General features: G+C 42.3%; 2 protein-coding genes across 4 annotated transcripts in view; both read right to left on the bottom strand.

Annotated features, from left to right (window-relative positions):
- The window catches only part of LOC137383843 (probable thiopurine S-methyltransferase), a 96668-nt gene extending 81923 nt beyond the window's left edge, over positions 1–14745 (bottom strand). Inside the window, exon 1 of the mRNA XM_068057143.1 lies at positions 14331–14745. The gene's annotated coding sequence lies outside the window, so the exon portion shown is untranslated. The remainder of the gene's footprint in view (positions 1–14330) is intronic.
- Positions 14746–14898: 153 nt separating this feature from the next.
- Positions 14899–18189, bottom strand: part of LOC137383833 (probable thiopurine S-methyltransferase) — a 49932-nt gene continuing 46641 nt past the window's right edge. For all 3 annotated transcript variants that reach the window (XM_068057128.1, XM_068057117.1, XM_068057111.1), the window contains one exon: positions 14899–17879. In XM_068057128.1, coding sequence (XP_067913229.1) covers positions 17752–17879 — 128 coding nt within the window. In that variant the 3' untranslated portion in view covers positions 14899–17751. The remainder of the gene's footprint in view (positions 17880–18189) is intronic.

The raw sequence follows: 18189 nt of genomic DNA, 5'->3' as shown, positions 1-18189 counted from the left end.
AGCGCAGCGTCAGCCTGGAGGACGCAGATTTGAGGAGGCCGTGCAGGCTGTGGGCGGGCCCGCTCGCCAGGTTGCGATCCCTGCCGGACGCCTCCCCCCTTCTCCCCTAGCACCCCCTTCCCAGCTCACACCACGCACCCCCTGCATGGAGAGTAAAAGGCAGTAAAAGCCCCTTCTCCTCAAAACTCTTGGTGCAGTGAGTGAGGGATAGACCTGGCAGGATTGATTTCATCCCAAGAATCCTAGAAGAAAATATCGCGAATAAATCACAGCAGTTTAAATTTTTTTTTAAAATTAGACCGGCAAAATTTTGGGTCGAGGTTGAAACTACACAAGGCAACCCCAACTTTACATGGGGATCGCATTGTGTGGGAGCTGATGAAATGTTTTATTACCTGCACCCCCTTCCCCCCTCCCCTCGCACCATCTTCCCCTTGCACCTACTTCTCCAGCTCTCCCTCGCACCCCCTTCCCTCCATCTCCTCTGCCCGCACCCCCTCCCCCCCACCCCTCGCACCATTTTCCCCTTGCACCTACTTCCCCAGCTCTCCCTCGCACCCCCTTCCCTCCATCTCCTCTCCCCGCACCCCCTCCCCCCCACCCCTCGCACCATCTTCCCCTTGCACCTACTTCCCCAGCTCTCCCTCGCACCCCCTTCCCTCCATCCCCTCTTCCCGCACCCCCTTCCCCCCACCTATCCCTGAGCAGGGGCCTTAATAACCCCACTGCCTTGTGGGCGTCTCGGGAGAGACCAAGGCTAAGGGAGTAAACCCTAACAGAAAATCCGCAGCAGAACCCCAAAGGCGGTCATGTGTCACCTTTGGAATGTTTCCGGCAGTTCCTGCAGCCATACCGGTGCCAAATGTCGTGCTCTGCACTCCTTTGGACCCCACCAGGAAGGCCAAGAGGGGGTTTTTGACGCTTGGGCAACTCACAATCTCCATACATCCGCCCAGGCATGCACCATGGAGAGGTCACTCCATAGTCGCCTCACAGTGACCAAAACAACACGGAAGGCAGCAGTTACGGGTTATAAGTCCAGCTCAATTGGCGTAGAGATTGGGCACCACGGGTTGCCTTTGTCGGTGGGAGAGGTCATCGCATCTCATTGGACAGCTACTGCCTGCTTCAAACCGGGCAGCCCCCGGTCAATAAGGTTCAGTCCCGCCACAGTCCACCTGCTTCAATGGGTGATTGCAGCTCAGGGTCATTGCCTGACAAGTGGAATGTAACACCGCACCAAACAGACAAAAAAAGTAAAGAAGGTACCGGCCCTTCATTTTGCAAGCTGGAACGTCAGAACTGTGTGTCTTGGCCTGTCGGAAGACCTTACACAAATCAACGATTCTCGGAAGACCGCCATCATTAACAACGAGCTCAGTAGACTCAATGTGGACATTGCAGCACTTCAGGAGACATGCCTCCCTGTGAGTGGATCTCTAAGAGAGCAAGACTACACCTTCTTCTGGCAGGGTTGGGATCCTGAAGAACCAAGACAGCATGGAGTGGGCTTTGCCATCAGAAACTCCTTGCTCAGCATGATAGAGCGACCTTCAAATGGCTCGGAACGCATACTGTCCATCCGACCGCTCACCGCCTCTGGTCCAGTACACCTACTCAGCTCCAACACACTGCTCCCCACCTGAAGTTAAAGACCAGTTCTACGAGGAACTCCATAATATCATTAGTAGCATCCCCAATATCGAACAGCTGTTCCTGCTGGGGGACTTTAATGCCAGGGTTGGGGCCGACCATGACTCATGGCCCTCCTGCCTTGGGCACTATGGCATTGGAAGGATGAATGAGAATGGACAGAGACTGCTTAACTTGTGTACCTATCACAACCTCTGCATCACCGACTCGTTCTTTCATACTAAACCCTGTCACCAGGTTTCTCGGAGACACCCAAGATCACATTGTTGGCACCAGCTGGACCTCATTGTTACAAGGCGAGCTTCTTTAAACAGCATTCAAATCACACGCAGCTTCCACAGTGCAGACTGCGACACCGACCACTCCCTGGTGTGCAGCAAGGTTCGACTCAAACCAAAGAAGCTGCATCACTCCAAGCAGAAGGGCTGCCTGCATTTCAACACTAACAGAATTTCTTATCCACAGCTGTTACATAAGTTTCTAAATTCACTTGAAAAAGCCCTTCAAAACACTCCTACAGGGGATGCAGAGACCAAGCGAGCCCATATCCGAGGTGCCACCTAAGACTCAGCAATTACCACCTGTGGCAAACGTGTGAAGCAGAATGCAGACTGGTTTCAATCTCACTTTGAAGAGCTGGAACCTGTCATAGCCGCTAAGTGCATTGCACTGTTGAACTACAAGAAAGCCCCCAGCGAGTTAGCATCTGTAGCACTTAAAGCAGCCAGAAGCGCTGCACAAAGAACAGCCAGGCGCTGTGCAAATGACTACTGGCAATACCTATGCAGTCATATTCAGCTGGCCTCCAACACCGGAAACATCAGAGGAATGTATGATGGCATTAAGAGAGCTTTTAGACCAACCATCAAGAAGATCGCCACCCTTACGTCTAAATCAGGGGACACAATCACTGACCAACACAAGCAAATGGTCTGCTGGGTGGAGCACTACCTAGAACTGTTCTCCAGGGAAAATGTTGTCACTGAGACCGCCCTCAATGCAGCCCAGTCTCTGCCAGTCATAGATGAGCTGAACAAACAGCCAACAAAATCAGAACTCAGTGATGCCATTGATTCACTAGCCAGCGGAAAAGCCCCTGGAAAGGACGGCATTACCCCTGAAATAATCAAGAGTGCCAAGCCTGCTATACTTTCAGCATTCTCTGAACTGCTTTGCCTGTGCTGGGATGAAGTAGCAGTACCACAGGACATGAGCGATGCCAATATCATCACCCTCTATAAGAACAAGGGTGACCGCGGTGACTGCAACAACGACCGTGGAATCTCCCTGCTCAGCATACTGGGGAAAGTCTTCACTCGAGTCATTTTAAACAGGCTCCAGAAGCTGGCTGAGCGTGTCTACCCTGAGGCACAGTGTCACTTTTGAGCAGAGAGATACAGCCAGAATTGGCCTTTATAGCCACTCCAGCTGCTTCACAAATCACTGACCACCTCCAGGCACTTAACCATTGTCTTTTGAGACAAGGAGGCCAAAGAAGAAGAGACTTCAAAATTACTCCAGTGGCTGTACAGTGCTTTGGGATACTCTGAGAACATGAAAAGTGCTGTATAAATACAAGTCTTTTTTTCTTTTATGACTAACGAACCAAATTAATTTTTTTTGAAGGAAAAACTAAACTATTAGACAGAGGAATATCTCTGGACGTAGTTTATATGGACTTCTAGAAGGCATTTGATAAGGTTGATCAGCTCATGGAATTGAAAGCAAATTACTGACCTGGTAAAGAGGGAAGGGATAATGGCTATCATAGAATGGTGACAGTACAAGAGGCAGCCATTCGGCCAGTTGTGTCTGTGCTGGCTCTCTGCAACAACAACACACCTAGTTGCACTCCCCCACATTTTCCCCATCGCCCTACAAATTTTTTTGAGATAATTATCCAATTTCCTTTTGAAAGCCTCGATTGTATCTGCCTCCACCACACCCTCAGGCACGACATTCCAGATCCTAACCACTTGTTGTGTAAAAAAACTTTTCCTCGTGTCACACTTGTTTCTTTTGCCAATCACCTTGAATTAGTATCCTCTGATTCTCGATCCTTCGCCAATGTGGACAGTTTCTCCCCATCTACCCTGTTCATACCCCACACATTTTGAACCCCTCTATCAAATCTCCTCTTAATCTTCACAACAGCCCCAGCTTCTCTAACCTATCCAAGTAAAATAAGTTCCTTATCCTATTCTTGTGAATTTTTTCTGCACCCTCTCTAAAAATTTCACATCCTTCTGAAAGTGTGGTGCTCAGAACTGGACACAATACTCTAGTTGAGGCTAAACCATTGTTTTATACAGGTTTACCATAATTTCCTTGTTGTTGTACTCTATGCCCCTACTTATAAAGCACAAGATCCCAGATACTTTATTAACCGCTTTCTCAACCAGCCCTGTCACCTTCAATGATTTGTGCACATACACCTCCAGGTCCCTCTGCTCCTGCACCCTCTTTCGAATTGTATCCTTTGTTTTGCACTGCCTCTCCTCATTCTTCATACTAAAATTATCACTTCACACGTCTCTGCATTAAATTTCATGTCACTTGTCCACCCCTTCCATCAGCCTGTCTATGTCCTTTTGAAGTTTATCACAATCCTCCTTGCAGTTCACAACATTTCCAAGTGTTGTGTCATCTGCAAATTTTTAAATTGTGCCCTCTATACCCAAGTCTCTAATACAGATCAAGAAAAGCAGGGTTCCAACACTAAGTCCGAGGGAACACCACTATATCCCTTCCTCCAGTCTGAAAAACAACTGTTCATCACTACTCCCAGTGGCCTGTCATTTCGCCAATTTCATATCCATGCTGCTACTGTCCCTTTTATTCGTTGGGCATTAACTTTGCTGACAGGACTGCTCTGTGGCACTTTATCAAATGTCTTTTGGAAGTCCATGTACACCACATCAATCGCATTACCTACTCTCCGTTACCTCATCAAAAAACTCAATCAAGTTACTTCAACATGATTTGACCTTAACAAATACATGCTGGCTTTCCACAATTAATCCACATTTGTCCAAGTGACTGTGAATTTTGTCCCAAACTTTGGTTTCTAAAAGCTTTCCCATCAGCAAGGTTAAACTGAGAGGCCTGTAGAAGCTAGGCTTGTCTTTACACTCTTCTGAACAAAAGGTCTAACATTTGCAATTCTCTAATTCTCTGGCACCACCTTTGTACCTAAGGAGGATTGGAAGATTATGGCCACTGCCTCAGCAATTTCCACTCTTACTTCCCGAAGTATCCTTGGATGCATCTCATTCAGTCCTGGTGACTTGCCAACTGTAAGTACGGCCAGCCTTTCTAATACCTCCTCTTCAGCATTTTGTAAGCCCACCCAGTGCCTCAACTATCTCCTCTTCCACTATGACTTGGGCAGCATCTTCTTCCTTGGTAAGGAGAGATGCAAAATATTCATGTAATATCTCAGCCATCCCTCTGCCTCCATGCATAAATCCCCTTTTAGGCCCCTAATCAGCCCCACTCCTCCTTTTACCACCTTATCACTATTTATATGCTTACAGAACACTTTTGGATTCCCTTTTTATGTTAGCTGCCCATCTCTTCTCATACTCCCTCTTTGCTTCTCTTATTTGTATTTTCACTTTACCACTGAACCTTCTATATTCAGCCTGGTTCTCAATTATATTATTCATCTAACATCTGTCATATGCAACCTCTTTCTGCTTCATATTACTCTCTCTTTTGTCATCCAGGGAGCTTCGGATTTGTTTGCCCTACCTTTCCCCCTTGTGGGAATGTATCTTGACTGTACCCAAACTATTGCTTCTTTAAAAGCAGCCCATTGTTCATTGCAATTTTGCCTGCCAATTTTTGATTCCAATTTACCTGGACCAGATCCGTTCTCACCCCATTGAAGTTGGCCCTCCCCCAGTTAATTAGTTTACTCTGGATTGCTCCTTGCCCTTTTCCACAGCCAACCTAAACCTTATGATACAATGATCACTGTCTCCTAAATGTTCCCCTACTGACACTTGATCCACTTGACCCACCTCATTCCCCAGAGCCAGATCCAGCAATGTCTCCTTCCTCATTGGACTGGAAACATACTGTAGAAAAATCTCAACATCCTATCCCAGTCTATATTCAGATAATTGAAGTCCCCAATTATCACTAATCTATAATTCTTGCACCTCTCTGCAATTTCCTTGCAAAGTTGTTCCTCTATGTCTTTCCCACTAGTTGGCAGCCTATAGAATACATCCAACATTGTAATGGCACCTCTTATTGTTTCTTAGCTCTTATTAAATAGATTCTGTCCTTGATTCCTCTATAACATCCTCCTGCTCCAGCACTATATTGTTCTCCTTAATCAATACTGCTACCCCTTTTCCTTTCTTTCCTTCCCTATGTTTCCTGAATACCTTGTATCCAGGAATATTTAATAACCAGATCTGCTCGTTTTTGAGGCAGCATTCCGTTATCGCCACGGCATCATATTTCCATGTGGCTATTTGCGCCAGCAGCTCAACAACCTTATTTACCACACTCCACGCATTCGCATACATGCACAGAAACCTAATTTAGACCTTATTACATTCCTTCTTAATCTGACCCCACCTAATATCTTGCTATGTGTCAGCCGTGGCTCAGTTGGTAATAGCCTCGCCTCTGAGTCACAAAGTTCTGGGTTCAAGTGCCACTCCAGGGCATCAGCATATAAATCAAGGCTGACACTCCAGTGTTGGACTGAGGGAGTACTGCACTGTTGGAGGTGCCGTCTTTCAGATGAGACATTAAACCGATGCCCATCTGCTTGCTCAGGTGGATGCAAAAGAACACATGGCACTATTTCAAAGAAGAGCAGGGGAGGGATCCCAGCTGTCCTGGCCAATATTTAACTCTTAATCAACATCAAATGAACAGATTATCTGTCACTATCACATTGCTGTTTGTGGGAGTTTGCTGTGTGCAGTATGGCTGCCACATCTCCTACATTACAACAGTGACTACGGTTTTAAAAAAAGTACTTCAATGGCTGTAAAACGCTTCGAAACGTCCAGAGGTTGTGAAAAGTGCGATATCAATGCAAGTTTTTTCTTACTATTTCCTACTCTACTGCTATCCTTTATGCACCTTGAATTTTCTCTCTAATATTATTTCTTGATTCCCACACCTCTGCCAAGTTAGTTTAAACTCTCCCCAATAGCACTCACAAATCATTGGTCCCGGTTCTGTTCAGGTAAAACCCATTAGCCTGTAGAGGTCAAATTTCCCCCAGAACTTGTCCCTATGTCCCAGGAACTTAAAGCCCTCCCTCCTGCATCATCTCTCCAGACACACATTCATCTGCTGTATCCTCATATTTCTATTGCTAATCTGGAGATTACTACCTTTGAGGTCCTGCGTGCTAATTTCTTTCCCATCTCCCTAAACTCTGCCTGCAGGACCTTATCCCTCTTTCTACCTAGATCGTCAGTCTGGATATGGACCACAACTGCTGGCTGTTCACCCTCTCTTCTCAGAGTGCTCTGCAGCTGCTTAGTGACATCCTAAACCCTGGCACCAGAGAGGCAACTTACCATCCTGTATTTGAACATCTGAAACACCTATCTGTTCTCCTAACTAATGAATCCCATATCACCATTGCCTTTTCAACTCTCCTCCTGCCGGCTTGTACAGCTGAGCCAGCCGCGGTGCCATAGACTAGACTCTGGCTGCACTTTCCAGAGGAACCATCACTTTCACCAGTATGGACTCCTGCACAACCTGCCTGGTCTTCCTTGACTGCCTGATGGTCACCCATTCCCTCTCTGCCTGCCTACCCTTAAGCTGAGGGGTGACCACATCTATAAATGTACTATCCACGAAACTCTCAGCCTCACGGATGTACCACCATGACTCCAGTTGCTGTTCAAGCTCCAAACTGGGAGCTCAAACTACTGCAGCTAATGACACTTCCTGCACATGTGGTTATCGAGGACATGAGAAATGTTCTGGAGTTCCCACATGGAACACGATGCGCACTCCACAGAACCTAGATGCCCTGCCATGCCTCTATTTATTCGATGATTAAGTTTACGACTTGTATAACTAAAGACTCACCAATCAGCTGCTTGTCTTATGCTGACATCACTATGTTGGAGAGGTAACCTGAAATGTTTTACTTAACTCATCGTAAAACCTTAGATTTTTAATTCACAGAAAAATTCATAATCCTTTAGTCTTACTAAACCTTGCTATTTAATTTTAACTTTATCCCATATATTTGATTAATTGAACACTGATTGTAAATTATCAAATTGGCCTTAGTTGTACACTAATGAATTGATCTAGTTTTACATTGAAGTAGATTAATTTGAACAGAATTATACTGAAATAAAAATTCAGAGCTTACCTGGATACTCACCACACATCGTCCTGCAATGGCATTTCGCACTAGGTCTCTGCCTCTTGCTGCTGCTGCTCCTCTCTCTCTCTTTGTGCTTTGCTGCTCTGGCACTGCTGGTGTTTCCCACGCTGTTTTTAAAAGCTACTCTCTCCTGTTGTGCTTTGCTACTCTGATAGTACTATGTACTCTAATTGCAATGAAGTGACTCGTGGCATTGCAAAAGTAACTATGCCAAGGGCTCAACTATTCACTATATTTATGAATGACTTTGATAAAGTAAGGAAGAGTCATATATCCAAGTTTGCCAATGACAGAAAGATTAATGACATAGTATGTATTTGAGACAGAAACCTAAAATTACACAGAGACATTGATAGATTAAGTGAGTGGGCAGAACTGTGGCAGATGGATTTCAATGCAGGTAAGTATGAGGTCATCCATTTTTAGATCAAAAAGGGATAGATCTGATTATTTTTTAAAATGGTGAAAAGCTACAAACAGTGGAGGTCCAAAGAGATTTAGGGGCTCATGGACACATATCACTAAAATGTAGTAGTCAAATACAAAAACAAATTACAAAGGCTAACGGAATGTCAGCCTTTATAACTAGAGGACTTCAATACAAGAGGGACCAAGTTTTGCTACAACTATACAAAACCCCAATTAGATCACATCTGGATTACTGTATACAGCTCTGGGCACCACACATTAGAAAGGATACACTGGTCTTGAAAGGAGTACAGTGCAGTTTCACCAGGATGATACCAAGGCTCCAAGGGTTAGATCAGTGGTTCCTGAACCGTATTGGTTGAAGGACCCCATTTAAAATGGATTGGTAATCATGGACTTGCCAATTAAATTATACTATATAATACCAATAATACGAATGTACAAACATATGAATTAGGAGGAGTAGGCCACTCAGCCCTTCGAGCCTGCTCCGCCATTCAATAAGTTCATGGCTGAACTGATTACGCCACATTTCCACTGAACCCCGATAACCTTCCACCCCCTTGCTTATCAAGAATCTATCTACCTCTGCCTTAAAAATATTCAAAGACTCTGCTTCCACCACCTTTTGAGGAAGAGAATTCCAAAGACTCACGACTCTCAGAGAAAAATTTTTTCCTCATCTTTGTCTTAAATGGGCAACGCCTTATTTTTAAACAGGGACCCCTAGTTCTAGATTCTCCCACACGGGGAAACATCCTTTCCACATCCACCCTGTCAAGACCTCTCAGGATCTTATATGCTTCAATCAAGTCACCTCTTACTATTCTAAATTCCAAAGGATACAAGCCTAGCCTGTCCAATCTCTCCTCATAAGACACCCTGCCTATTCCAGGTATTAGTCTAGTAAAGCTTCTCTGTACTGCCTCCAACGCATTTACATCCTTCCTCAAATATGGAGACCAGTACTGTACACAGTACTCCAAATGTGGTCTCAGCAATGCCCTGTAAAGCTGAAGCATAACCTCCCTACTTATGTATTGAATTCCCCTTGCAATAAACGATAACATTCTATTAGCTTTCCTAATTACGTGCTGTACTTGCATAATAACCTTTTGCAATTCATGCACTAGGACAACCAGATCCCTCTGCATCTCAGAGCTCTGCAAGCTCTCACCATTTACCTAAGATGCTTCTTTTTTATTCTTCCTGCTAAAGTGGACAATTTCCCACATTATACTCCATTTGCTAGGTCTTTGCCACTCACTTAACCTATTGATATCCCTTTGTAGCCCCTTTATCTCCTCGTCACAAGTTACTTTTCTACCGATTTTTGTGTCATCAGCAAATTTAGCAACCACACCTTCGGTCCTTTCATCTAAGTCATTTATATAAACGTTGAGGCCAAAAATGTTGCATGGTAAAGAGTGCTTCAATAATACTTTTAAGAAAACAGATACTTAGTAAGAGTACCAATCAGGAATATTACACTGATGTAGACAATGATGAAGCAGACCAGGCAAAGCAAAGATAAAGGATAAATCTAACTCCACTTACATTCCAGTGCATGCCAACTGAACTACGTTTAATATGGTTAAAGATTGTGTACATATGCTATTAACAGACAAATCAGTTCAGAGATCACATCCAATACAAACAGCTATTTGCCAAATTAGTATCAACATCAGTCTCACCAACTTACATGTTTAGCAGGCTCAAAGCAGGTTCCTAGTTTAATTCAAAAAATGCCTTACTACAAACACACACATCCTTCCCTCCAATTCTATTATGGAATATGCACTTCAACATGACATTCGTGGGAATATTTTACAGATCTGTGCAAATTCAGTTCAGTTCCTTAGTGTTATTTAAATCATTCAAGAAATTTACAGCATTGCAACATAATGGAAGGTTTAAGCAAGTAAAACTAACAGCTTTTCCATGATTACAAGAATCAAAAAACAAGGGATTAAGATTAACAGAAAATAATAGAAATACTCAGCAGGACAGGCAGCATTATTATGGCACTTGCTCACTGCATGAGTTGGCAGCAGCTGGCCTACTATCTCCCCTCCCCTTTCGCCAAAAGTAAACGAGAGACTCACCACTGAAAACCGTGTCAGCTACTTGTGTAGGGTTATTACAAACTGTTAATTGATACAAAACAGCTGGCATGTCTTTTTTCTTCCTTCTCTTCCCCCAGCCCCCTTGTGTTTTTCTGTCGCTCGCCCTCTAGAAAGAATATTTTGCAGACCCGCTGAGAAGTCTCTATGACCTCTAGGAGCCCACCGACCTATTTTAGAACCACTGGGTTAGATTATGAGGAGAGATTACATAAATTAGGATGGTTTCCCCTGGAATATAGAAGGTTAGGGAATGATTGGATTGAGGTTTTAGAATTTTGAAAGGAAATTATAGAATGGAAAGAGAGAAACATTTTCCACTGATGGGAGAATTCAGGAGAAGGTAACATAACCTTAAAAAGAGAGCCAGGTTATTCAGTTGAGAAGTTAGGAAACACTTCTGCACGCCTCATCAGGCTGTCCAGGTGAATGGAAAAGATCCCACTGCACTATTCAGAGAATCATAGAAACAATATTCAGAGAAGCATGTGTCCCAGCCAATATTTACCCTTCAACTAATAACCACCAATAAAATTTACTTGTCATTTAGCTCATTGCTATCAGTGGCACTTTATTTTATCTGTGATCCTGTTTGACTACAAGATAATTATAGCTTACAAGTATTTCAATGAACCTGAAGCACTTTACGACTTCCCAGGAATGTGGAAGGTACTATATAAATGCAAGTTATACCCCTGTTCAAAAAGGGAAGGGGATAAACCTTGCAACTACAGGTGAAATCAGTCTAATGTCAATGGTGAGAAAACTATCAGAGACCATTATCAAGGACAAAATTAATTCTCACTTGAAGAAGCATGGTTTAATAACGACAGCTAGCAATGATTCTTTAAAGCCAAATAGTGTCTTGCGAACCTTAATAATTTTTTTAAAGAAGCATCACGGGGGTTGATGAAGGCAATGCAGTAGATTTTGCATATGTGGACTTGCAAAAGGCATTTGATAAAGTACCATATAACAGACTGTTATGGCCATATGGTGAGGGGGGAGGGTGGCCCCACTGTTTAACTCCCAATTGATCGCAGAAAGTGTTTTTGTTACTAGGGTTTTAACCCTGTTATGTTTTGTCAAATAAACAGAGATTTACAGATTTTCTTGTAAGTTTAAAACAGAATATTAACTATTTATTGAGCACATATTCACTCCTGAAATGGTCGCAACCGCATCTGCACTTGCAGGCACACAGACAAAAGATAGATAGAGAAGAAAAGAGGTAAGGGATTTGAAGTGAGTTAGGCATTCCAGTTTCATGGTAACCTGTTGAATCTTCTCGGAGGTCAATTTCTTCTTTAAAGTTGCAGGCCTGGGTTGTTTACAGATTGCTCAGTTGGCTGAAATTTCAGTCCGGAAGCAGGGGACCACTTTCAGTTCTCTGCTGCACAAGTTGAAGTGTAGCAGGGCACCTTCTTACTGGATTTTCTCCAGACATCAGCTGGACAGACTTTGGTGATGTTTGTCCTGATTCTCTTTCTCCAGAAAGCTACTTTTAGTGTCAAAATGGTCTCACATCTTGTCTCTGCTTGGAGACAAAGATCTTCCTCCCTGTGGTTACTGACAGAATGGTTGTAATTGACACCTCTTAGCTTTGGAATGTATTTTTGTTTTTACCAGACAGTTTAAATTTACAGATTTTACCTTTGGTGACCATTTTTGAAGCATATTGTCCTTTTTGTTTTTGAGTCCAATTTTAACAACTCTTCAACTTGAGTTCTGTATTTGCAATTGCTGCACTTCACGAGCATGAAAAAACATATATTGAAAATAGCCGCACATGGTTATTAAAAGGATAGTGGGAACTTGGGTATGTAATTGTCTAAGGGATAGGAGGCAGAGAGAAGTGGTGAATGAAAGTTTTTCTGACTGGAGAGAAATATGCAGAGGGGTCCCCCAGGATTCTATTGCTTTTCTTGTTATATATAAATGATCGGGACTTGGGTAGAGGGAGTACAATTTCAAAGTTTGCAGATGATGCAAAACTTGGCCACACAGTGAACAGTCAGTAGGATAGTAGCTGACCTCAGGAGGACATTGACAGACTGGTGAAATTGGCAGACATATGGCAGGTGCATTTTGATGTGGATAAGTGAGAAGTAATGCACTTTGGGAGAAACACATGGAGAGACAGTACAATCTAAATAGTATTATTTTTCAGGTGGGTACAAGAGCAGAAGGACCTTGCAGTATATATTCACAAATCCTTAAAGGTGGCAGGGCAAATTGATAAGGTAGTTAAGCGATACTTGGCTTGGTAAATAGGGGCATTGAATACAAAAAAAACAAGGAAGTCAGGCTAAACCTTTAAAAATCACTGGTTAAGCCTCAGCTGGCATATTGTGTACAGTTCTGGGCAAGGCTTTCTGGAGGGTACAAAGGAGGTTTATCAGAATGATCCCAGGGATGTGGGACTTCAATTATGGGGAAAGATTATAGGAGCTGGGATTGATCACCTTACAGCAGAGAAGCTTAAGGGGAGACCTAGGGGTATTCAAAATTATAAGGGGCTTTGATAGCAGTTTCTACTTGCCTTTCCTCTGCCAAGTGAGTCAGTAACCAGAGATCATAGATTCAAAACAATGTGAAAAAAATAAAGGGAAAATTAGGAGAAATTATCGCTTGGTAGTACAGAACTTAGTATTGCTGAAAAAAAAAAGAGACATGCTGTCAAAGCTTTTCATCTTGCACTCATCAAGACAGATGAAAGAATGCCAAATTTCAAAGGGAGCACCAATTTATACTGCATGTGATGAAAAGTTAGGAGAAATTATTTCACAGAGGATTGTTATGATATGAAATGAAAGGGTGGTGCAATCAGATAACACTGAAATTTTCATCCGAGGGGAAATAATTTACAGGGTTATGGGGGAAAGCTGTTGTGTGGGACTAAATTGGACAGCTATGTTGCATGATTCTATGACTCTAAGTTCTTCTTCTGGAGCAGTAAATCATCAGAAAGAGAAGGAATAGTGTCCAAATATGAACACAATCCAAACATAAGTCAGACTCTGAAGCCAAGCCAAGGAATTTTTTTTCCAAAAAAATGTCCTGGACGGAGAAACAGCACCAGATTATCACCATTTCTGTTACAAATAAATTAATAACCCCATGAACGTCGATATTTTCCATCTCCAATACTTTTATGTGCCTTGACCCTATCACAATGGGGTAACTCACTTCACCTTACGTATAAAACGAACTGGTCGATTGACTGGTACGAAGCTAAGCAAACGAGGGGAAATGATCATATCGTTTCCCATGTAAGGAGGAGGACAGCAGGGGTTTGTGTCTTCATCGTTAAGGAGATGGGCCAAGAATCTCAACATTGCATTCCCCCGCTAAAGACGGCAAAATAAAATATCTATCAGAGATCTAGGCAAACGGCAGAAAAAGATTAGAACCCCCACCCCAAAGATCTGTGGAAATTAACCAACTTTGAAATTAAAATCATACACCCGACAGCCTCAGGCAATAACTGAACCAAAAGTCATGAGTTGGTTCACAGACTTGCAAATTTTAGGTAGGACATAGATTCACTATACAGTACAAAGGGCACCGATTTTATTGGCAGTTTGCAACCTGTCAACATATCTAACGGGCAGAATTAAAGTCATTTCTTTACAGTGAATTCATAAGACATTTTCTCCAGATTACAACAAATGACTAATCACATAACAGTTTCCACAAAATTATATTTTAAAACAAATTGCAGTGAAATACTTAACTACCTTCTGGAAAGCTCTCTGTTACGTAACTTCAACTTTCTTCAGAACGCAAAGTTTACATGGCTTCACAAACGTCGTATTGGTTGTAAAATGCTACATGAAAAACGCTTCCTGCTTCCGACATCCAATATTTTAAAAGATGTGTTAGCACCCCCTAGACCGGAGGAGTGCAATGTAAACCTGTTAAATCAATTGAGCTTTTAAGGTCCGAGAAGTCCGATGCTGCTTTTCATTTAGTTCGCAGAGGTCAGCCAGCATGATGGAGAGGATGCTGCAATTAACTTTCCAGACCCTCGGTTAGGAAAGGTCATAAATAAGTAATCGCAGTCTGGTGACCGTTGCGTTGCGTGCCAGCCGTGGCCGAGTGGCAGCACTCTCACTTTCCAATTAGGAGGTTGTGGGTTCATATTACATTAAGAACTAGAACACAAAATTTAAGCTGACTCGCCAGTGCACGACTGAGGGAGTGCTGCATTGTTGAAGGTGCAGTCTTTGGCATGAATGTTTAAGCCAAATGGCCTCACAGTAAAAGATCCCACAGCACTCTTTCAAAGATAGCAAAGCTCTCCAAGTGTCCTATCCAGTATTTATCCCTCAACCAACATAACTGAAACAGATTATCTGGGTCATAAACAGCAATGAAATAATGTCCAAACTGACCACTCTACTTCCTTACATTAAAACAGTACTACATTTCAAAAGTACTTCATTGGCTGTAATACTAATACTAGAATCTATAACAGGCCACTTCAAAAATCAGTAATGTAACTAGGCAGAGCGAACACGGTTTTATGGAAGGGAAATCATGTTTGACAAATCCATGAGTTTTTTGAGAGTGTAACTAGCAGGGTAAATAAGGGGGAAATCAATGGATATAGTTTGTTTGCATTTCCAAAAGGCATTTGATTAGGTGCCACATAAGATGTTATCCAAGATTAGAGCTCATGGGATTGGGGTAAAATATTGGCATGGATTGAGGATTGGTTAAGAGGCAAAAACAGAGAATAGGAATAAACAGGTCATTTTCCGCTTGGCAGGTTTTAATTAGTGTGGTGCTACAAGGATCAGTACATGGGCCTCAACTATTTACAATCTAAGACAATGACTTAGATGAGGGGACTGAATGTAATGTATCCCAAGGTTACTGATGATATAAAGCTAGATGGGAAAGTAACCTGTGAGGGGGATGCAAAGAGGCTGCAAAGGGATATAGACAGGTTATGTGACTGTGCAAGAGCAAGGCAGATGTAATATGTGGGGAAAAGTAGTAGGAAGAATAGAAATGCAGAATGTTTTTTAAAAAATGTGAAAGACTTTATTAAATGTTGGTATTCAAAGGGATTTGGGGATCCTTGTGCACAAATTTAATATGCAGGTTCAGCTAGCAATTAGGAAAGCAAATGGTATGTTTGCCTTTATTACAAGGGAGTTGGAGTATAAAGAGTAAGGAAGTCTTGCTGCAATTATATAGGGCTTTGGTTAAGACCCCACCTGGTGTACAATTTTGGTCTTGACCTCAAGGAAGCATATACATAGCTTAAATGGGGTGCAACAAAGCTTTACTACATTTATTCCTGGTATGAGAGGGTTGTCCAATGAGGAGAAATTGAATAGAATGGGCCTATATTCTCTGGAAGTTTAGCAGATTGAGAGGTGATCTCATTAAAATGTGTAAAATTCTTAAAGGACTTGACAGCGTCAAATGTGAGGCTCTGTTTCATCATTTGCACCCCCACCCCACCCCCTGCTGGAGAGTCTAGAATGAAGGGTCAAGGGCTCAGGATACTGAGATGAGGAGAAATTTCTTCACTCAGAGGGTTGTGAATCTTTGGAATTCTCCCCCAAGATGACTGTCGATATTCAGTCATGGAGAGTGTTCAAAACTGTGATGAACAGAATTTTGGACACAGAGAATCAAGGGATAAGGAGACAGGACAGGCAAGTGGAGCTGATGTGCAAGATCATCCAAGATCTTACTGAATGGCAGAACAGGCTCAAGGGGCTGTGTGCCCGACTCCTTCTCCTATTTCTTATGTTCTTAAAGTGCTTTTGGATATCCTGAGGTTGAGAGTCTTTCTTTAAGGACAGTGTCACATTTGTTCCTATTCCAGGTTACCATTAAAAAATTTTAATGGACCATCTCTTTCTTTCTCAATAGAGTACCTGTAGTTGCTGAGGTGGAAATATTCTATAATCCAGTAATACCAGGCTACATACTTGCGGAGTTAGCAGCTATTGCAGCAGCAGTAAATTGCTAACTAGGCTGAATATATTTTTGTATTAACATACCAAACTCTTTGGAAAGATGGATATCAAACACAAGGGTCTGCATTTGTTCCAACAGCGCATTTGACAGCTAATGCTATTAATTGGACGTTTTAGCTCCCTGTTCATATTGGACTATCTTTGCACCACAAATTGCTGGAATGTCGATCTGTTAATGACAGATGTCAATGACGAATCAGGGATCTCCTGGATAACACAGCCAATGGCTTACCCTACAGACTAACCGCATGACCCTACAAAGTACTGAGAACAGCCGCCATAACTAAGATTGAGGCATGGCCCTAAGAGATAAATCAGCTGCAACTTCCAAAAACATCTTAAATCAATTGTTCCCAGGAAAAATTGGGTAAATCCAGCAAATTGGCAATTGCCTTTGACTGCAGTGATGGGCTCAAAAATAAGAACAAACTTTTATTGGCTTAAGGGAGTCTATTGGCAGAGAAGTGCAAATATTCCAGCAAATTATGGCTGTACGCAACTCGTGGAGCATCTCACTTATTCCATAATTTGCTGGAACTTTAACATTTGCAATAGTCAAGCATGAAGGGGGGTTTCAGCAGCAAATAAGCTCAGGTAGGTTTCAGCACCAAATGGTTTGTTTCTGAGCTGTAAATTCTGAGAGAAGGCATAATACGCCATAGTCATAGTCACAGATTAAGCCATTTGTGACTCCAGTTCAGACCCTTTTGGTGCTGTATCAGGTTCCTGCTCATGCAAACAAGAGATTGTAAAACGGAGTGGTGGGGAGGATGAATACCAATTTAGAAGGCAACATATTCAAGAACTTAGAGAGGAAAGGCAGGCTGCAAGGATAATAGTCTGCAAGCACAGAGGGGTTGAAGGTGGGTGACAGCAGTTGAGGAGAGGGAACCATTTATAGCATAACTACATTTACACTTTAACCACAGCAATGCTGTATAACTATTTCATTTTTCTCTAACTCCACAGCTAGCGTGAATGGACTCTTTAAAATGTGTACATCAGAATTAAGAAAATGTACATCATCTGACCTGCTACTAAGAGAAAAGTCTTAAGTTTTCTGCTTGATCTGAAACCTATTGTTTTAGTTTTCCTAATCAGATTCACTTCCCAGCTTTGCAAAATTTATCAAAGTTAATGCAGCTTGGTATTCATATGTTTAGGAATCCATATCGGTCTTCAATGTAATTAGGTGAGCTTCTTCAGTGAAGGAATCCAGACCCCACAATCTCTGTCTATCAGTCAAAGCATCAGATGATTCTATCAACTGAATGTTGCATGACTGGCCTGGAAAGAAGAACACAAGCAATGTTATATTCCAGAGGCTAAAGCTTAAACTGACAATTTTTCCATAATGTTAAATTGTTCAAAATAAAGATATTAGAGGAAAAAATTGCAGATGAATTTTAAAAGAGAGTGAACTGACATTGTTACTATTTACATAGGGAAACTCAATTATTTACTTAGAAATTTTCAAATGTTAAAATGTCAACATAAATAATGCCACAAAAATAGTGACAACAGATACAAGGTTGGATTCGATGTAGATACAATTATTAAGCATCTGCTAGCTCTATTACATAATACTTTTAGTAAT

Source organism: Heterodontus francisci, chromosome 2 (genome assembly GCF_036365525.1).
Source record: "Heterodontus francisci isolate sHetFra1 chromosome 2, sHetFra1.hap1, whole genome shotgun sequence".
NCBI lineage: Eukaryota > Metazoa > Chordata > Chondrichthyes > Heterodontiformes > Heterodontidae > Heterodontus > Heterodontus francisci.
This window is presented reverse-complemented; position numbering and strand designations above follow the sequence as displayed.